Source organism: Mastomys coucha, unplaced genomic scaffold (genome assembly GCF_008632895.1).
Source record: "Mastomys coucha isolate ucsf_1 unplaced genomic scaffold, UCSF_Mcou_1 pScaffold18, whole genome shotgun sequence".
Lineage (NCBI taxonomy): Eukaryota > Metazoa > Chordata > Mammalia > Rodentia > Muridae > Mastomys > Mastomys coucha.
In genome coordinates, this window is record NW_022196900.1 from 43,392,058 (window position 1) to 43,398,446 (window position 6,389).

The 6,389-nt window shown below is 40.3% G+C and overlaps 1 protein-coding gene across 4 annotated transcripts in view; it reads left to right on the forward strand.

Annotated features, from left to right (window-relative positions):
• Positions 1 to 6,389, forward strand: part of Ccdc171 (coiled-coil domain containing 171) — a 323,333-nt gene that overhangs the window by 6,587 nt on the left and 310,357 nt on the right. For 2 of the 4 annotated variants that reach the window (XM_031377773.1, XM_031377775.1), the window contains exon 2: positions 3,813 to 3,956. In XM_031377773.1, the coding sequence (XP_031233633.1) occupies positions 3,910 to 3,956 (47 nt within the window). In that variant the 5' untranslated portion in view covers positions 3,813 to 3,909. Of the gene's footprint in view, positions 1 to 1,445; positions 1,469 to 3,024; positions 3,126 to 3,812; positions 3,957 to 6,389 lie in introns of those variants that run through there. The other 2 variants (XM_031377774.1, XM_031377776.1) reach the window with 2 other exon arrangements.

The window sequence follows — 6,389 nt, forward strand, 5'->3', positions numbered from 1 at the left end:
GAGAGAGAGAGAGAGAGAGAGAGAGAGAGAGAGAGGATTAAATTCAGGCACCTGTACTTGGTAAGCAGGTGCCCTATTATTGTCTCATACCTCTAGTCCCTCTGAAATTCCTTCCCTGAGGGTAAAATAGAGATCTTTTTATGCTGTTGGACTACATAAGTACACATGCGTGTGCGGAGATTGTGTATGTATGTATTGACTTTTTTCCACCCACAAAATTGAAAACCCTTGCTGGGTTGGAGAGATGGCTTAGAGTACTTGTTGCTCTTGCAGAGAACCTAGGTTTGAGTCCCAGTATCAGCTTGATGCCCACAACTGTCTGTAACTCCAGTCCTAAGAAATCACACACCCTCTTTTGATATTCACATGATGTACACAGTGCATACACATAACTCTCAGACAAAACATCCATTACATAAAATAATACAATTATTTTTAAGTAGACCTTTGCTGTGTGTGCCAGTGACCCCTGGATGTTGTTACTCTATGTACAGAAGATCCTGTTTCTGCCAGATGCCAACTCTTCTTCCAGATGTTCTGAAGGTGGCTTATTTGGGGTCTAATCTTTGGGGACTTCCTGGTAGTATAAAAAGACTTTTGGGGGCTGGAGAGATGGCTCAGATATTGAGAACATTGGTGGTTCTTCTGGAGGTCCCAGGTTCAATTCCTAGCACCCACATGGCAGCTCACAACTGCCTATGACTCCTGTCTCAGGGGATCCAAAACCCCTCACACAGACATACATGCAGCCAAATCACCAATGTACAGAAAATAAGAAATTATTAAAAAAATTTTGGGACTCATGGATCTGGGGTAGGGGATACAACCAAACCACCCCCTCCCAAAGAAGAAAGAAAAAACGCCTATAATGTGACTGAGTGCTGGTGTCATTTCCTCTGCATTTCCTTACTGGGTGATTGGCTTGGGCAAACCATTTCACTGCTCTGTCCCAGCTTCCGATCTTTAATGGAAGCAAGGGTTACACAGGCAGGGTAAGGTCATAAGGTGTGTCACTTTTTTTTTTTTTTTTGTATTTTCTTTTTCGAGACAGGGTTTCTCTGTATAGCCCTAGCTGTCCTGGAACTCACTCTGTAGACCAGTCTGGCCTCAAACTCAGAAATCCACCTGCCTCTACTTCCCAAGTGCTGGGATTAAAGGTGTGCGCCATCACTGCTCTGTGGTGTGTCACTTTCTTTTTTTTTTTTTTTTTTGGTTTTTGTTTCTTTGAGACAGGGTTTCTCTGTATGGTGTGTCACTTTCTGAGCAGTCAGTTACCATGCAGGAAGAGCTTGGGCTTTGGAATGACTGGGGATTTGGTCCTTCAACTCTGTTCCTTTCTTCATGCTATTTCTATTCTACCCCGTGTCTGCATTTTGTCCTTTCCTTGCAGTCCTGTAGTAAGCAGAGCTCTGAGTGCAGTTGTAGATGTTTGAAGTACAGTCTGGATGCTGCCATGGGTGCTCAGTAGGTGAGTGACAGTAGCCTTTGTCACAATTCTTCTCAAACTTACTTACCCAGGATACTGGAGAAATTAGATTTGTCTTTCCTGGACTTGGCTAAATTAATTCCCTCCTGTTTTTCCCAAACCAAATTATTCTTTCAGCTTCATAAGTCACTGTTCGGTGGAGTCAGTATTTCTCAGCACTAGGATTTTATTTTGGTCTTCGTCTGTTTGAATAGCTTTCTTTCACGATGTCTTCTGAGGCTTGGTTAGTGGGGAAGAGGCAGAACATGTTGACACCTTTTCTTCTTCTCTTTTTTTTTTTTGGAGACAGGGTTTCTCTGTGTAGCACTGGCTGTCCTGGAACTCACTCTGTAGACCAGGCTGGCCTCGAACTCAGAAATGTGCCTGGCTCTACCTCCCAGGTGCTGGGATTAAAGGCATGTGCCACTACTGCCCAGCACCTTTTTTCTTCTTGTTTTCCTCTCTTGGGTTCCTTTCACTTAGTTAGGTATCACTAAGTGATTATTTTATTATATCCTTTCCCAAACTAAATTACCCAGCTATTTCCCCTTTATTGGGGATCATTAAGCTTTTCAGAGTTCCATGACCTAGTAACAAAAATGGATAGTGGCAGAGCCTTGGCTGTGTTATGTGTTAGAAGGCAGAGCTTATAGTTAATTCTATCTTAACTCTATCGCAGGCAGGAAGGATGTTCAAAGATTCTTAAGTGTTACCTGAGGCCATGTACTTGTGAGATGCTGGTTGGCTCCTGCTTCAGGTCTCCCAGGTTAAAGTTCAGTCTTTCTTAGGACACTGGATTTTAGGGACTATAAGGAGGTACTTGTGGGACATTGATAGTTGCAGATCAAATATTCAAAACATGTCAAATATTCAGAGGGAATTTATGGAATTTAGGGAAAAATGACACCAGTACTCAGTCATGTTTTAGGTTTTTTTTTGAGTTGGTTTGGTTTGATTGTGGACCCATCCCCCATCATCAGTACCAAGTTTTTTAAAGAATTATTTATTTTACTTATGAGTACACTGTCGCTGTCTTTTGACACACCAGAAGAGGGCATCAAATCCCATTACAGATGGTTGTGAGGCACCATGTGGTTGCTGGGAATTGAACTCAGGAGCTCTGGAAGAGCAGTTGGTGCTCCTAACTGCTGAGCCATCTTTCCAGCCCCACAAATTTTTTAAATAACTTCTTATTTTCTGTACATTGGTGGTTTGACTGCATGTATGTTTGTGTGAGGGGTGTTGGATCCCCTGGGACAGGAGTTATAGACATCTGTGAGCTGCTGTGTGGGTGTTGAGATACCTTACCACTGTGGTAAAGTAACATGATTTACATGCTTGGAGCTGTACAATTTAGAATTTCTCCTATAAGAGGTTCCAGAAAGTCAGCCAGAGTAAGTGACACTCTTTCTTGCTTCCTCTTTGGAGGAAGTGGGTTAAATTATTACATTAATTTATGAAGGAAGACCTTCTGTACAGATGTGTAAGAAATGTTTTCATGGTGATGTTGATGTGGTTAGATCACTGGGTTAGGTTTTGGTTTTTATTTTGCTTACCAGTGCCACAGATTTGCTAGTGGAAACTTACTGCTCTGGTTGAAGATGACGGTGCAGTTTTCTTTCCTAGGACTTATTAAAACACCAAAAGACATTTCTGAATGGTATGTTTGATTGGATTATTATCTATTCTGTTTTATTTTCTTGAATCTTTGAATAAAAGTGTCTGAAATTAAGAAATTGTTATGACATCTTTTGTTTGCGAGTATTTTAGCACCTTCAGTGACGACACTGCATTAAAATATTTTGTTTATTTAAACTGGATTCTTTGTCTCAAACATTGGTACTATATATTTCTTTCTAAGTGCAAGAATAATTTGTTATAGGTGGCTGTGGTGGCACACATCTTTAATCCCAGCAGGGAGGCAGAGGCAGGTGGGTCCATGAGTTCAAGGCCAGCCTGGACTACAAAGTGAGTTCCAGAACAGCCAGGGCTACACAGAGAAATTCTGTCTGGAAAAACAAAACACTAGCAAATGAAGGATAAAAAGCCCTATAGTTTTATTATTATTGCTATCTTTTGAGACTGAGTGTCATGTATCCCAGGCTGGCCTCCACCTTACTAGTAGCTAGTAGAGAATGACCTTGGGCTGGACCCCTGCTTCCCTCAGGAGCTGGGTTTACAGCTGTGTGTACCACATCAAGATGTATGGTATAGGTTTTCGGAATTATCCGTGTTCTAGTCTATATATTAATTTCAAAATTAACAAATAGGCTTATAGATTAAAATAAAGCTCATTGTCTCAGGATTTAATTATAAACTGCTGTTGTATTGTTTATTATGTTAACAGACTTTAGTTCATCTAACCTCTAAGTCACAGACATCACCATAAGGAAGTATATTATTAAGAAGCCGAGAGGTATTTTGAAAAAATTGGAAGACTTACCATGAGTTTAAGCACTTCAAGTAATGCCACTACTGGGGACACCCAAAGGTAAGCCTCCAGTGTCTTCCTGTGCTGGGAAATGCTTCGGACTGCAAGAACCAGGGTAAATTAAGTGGGTGGTGAAGCTAAGTGCAAGGATTCTCATGGGGTGGTTAAGGAAGTAGGTTTCCTGGACTGACAGAGCAGTGGCACCTTCTAAGTATAGGATTGGCACTCGGGACCCCTTGTGTTCCTTTGCTAATTTGGATCATAAAGATCTGTGTGTCCTCTCACTAGAGACTTGCTTAGTCTGTGTAATTCCAATCCACCCCCCTCCCCTTGTTTCTGTGTTCCTGCCTATTTGTGCTGGCAACTGCTCTCCCTGCCATAACCTCTGTGGCTCTGCTTCCTTGCTGCAGCTCTGACTTGACTGCCTGCGAGCCATTAGTTTCACCTCCCTTTGCCAACTGCTTTTATCAAGAAGGCATCTCATGAATGTTGTTCCTCTTTTGTGTGTGTGTGCCATGCATATCTGTCTGTCCTTGATTACATTTGCCTCTATGTTGGGGTCCATAATACAAAATGGACCATTTTGTAGGGTGAGATTTTTTTTCCTCCCAAGTGCATTTTTCAAGTAAATAAGTTCAGTAGTTGAAAGTAGCCTGGCCTGGTGTCTGTTGCATGTAGTCTTAGCACTCAGGAAGCAGAAGTGAGTAGATTTTTGTGATTTCAGGCAGTACTTTATAGAGCAAATTTCAGATTAGCCAAGACTTCACGGTGAGACCCTGTCTCAAATAAACAAAGAACAAAACCAGAAACTAAATGTTGAGAACTTTTATAGTCACAGAACAGAGTAATAGCTACAGAATGTAAAAACTGAACATTAGAGTTGTCTGTCAGATGCCTCAAGTAAACTATTTAAAGTATATTCTGCAACAGAATCATAAAGGTTAGCTATGGATAATTCTTTTCTAATTTCTACTTTTTGGCTTTTTGAGACCAGGTTTCTCTGTGTAACCCTGGCTGTCTTGGAACTACCTCTATACTAGAGCAGGCTGGCCTCAAATTCAGAGATCTTCCTGTCTCTGCCTCCCTAGTAACAGGATTAAAGGTGTGTGCCACCTCCCACCCAGTTGAAGCTATGGATGACTCTTCATAGTTTATGATAGAGACTATGTATATGTAATCTTACCTCTTGAGTTAACTTTGGATAATTCAGTAAATATTTGTCCAGATGAAGCAGCAATATATTATATAAGTGTATACTTTAGAATCATAATAATACTTCACATTATTTATTATACTTTTTCAATTTAGAGAGGAAACATCAGTAAACATCCATACTATATGCTTAAAAATATATTTATTACTTACCTACTCCCGTGTGAGTGTGTGTGTGTGTGTGTTTGTTTGTTTGTGTGTATATGAGTAAGCATGTGGAAAGCCAGGAGAGGTTGTTGCACTGTTAGATTAACATTATAGGCATTGCGTGTTGGAATTCAAACTCGGGTTTTCTGGAAAAGCAGCTTGTGCTCCTAACTGTGGGGCAGGTCTTTTCAGCCTTCCCATATTTTTGGTAGAGAAATTTTTACTCATAATTCTAGAATCTGAAGGAAGTTATTTAAACTCTACCATTAGCCTGCTTTCTATGCCTGTAGCTTTGTCCTTCTGGATAATTCATGTCAGTGGAATCATGCATCTTTTGTGTCTGGCTTCTTTGGGCTTGTTCTTGAGATTTATTACATTGTAGCATGTATAGGCCTTTGTTTCTTTACTGATGAATAATATTCCATCTCTCTGTAAGGGTTTATTACATTAGTTACCCATTCAGCAGTCAGTGGGAGTTTGTGTTGGTTCTCCTCTTGGCTATTATGAGTAATCCTGCTAAATGCAAGCATTTATGCTGACATATGTTTCTGGTTCTCTTTTTGGGCAGGTTCACAGGAGCAGCACTGCAGCATCATGTAGCAAATTTATGCTAAAATTTTTAAGAAACCAAAAAATTGAGTGATTGTATAATTTTACATCCCTGACAGCAGTATTTGAAGGCTTTAGTTTCTTTATATTCTTGTCAGTACTTTAAAAATTACTTAATTTTTAAATAGTCATTCTAAAGAATGTAAAATGATATATTGCTATGGATTTAATTTGGGTATTTCCAACAATTAATGATGCTCAGCATCTTTACATGTGCCTCTGACCATTTGCATGTCCTCCTTGGTGAAATGTCAGTTTTGCTCTTTAACTATCTTAAAATTTGTTTTTTATTATTGAACTGCAAGTATTCTTTGTATATTCTGGATTCAAGTCCTTTATCAAGTAATACAGCATTTTGCCCCATCAAGTCGCTTGACTTTCCATTTTGTTGGTTTCTTTTATGGTGTGGGGACGCTGTGGATGCTGGGGGATGCTGGGGGATGATGAGGATGCTGGGGGATGATGGGAATACTGGGGGATGCTGTGGATGCTGTGGATGCTGTGGATGCTGTGGATGCTGTGGAT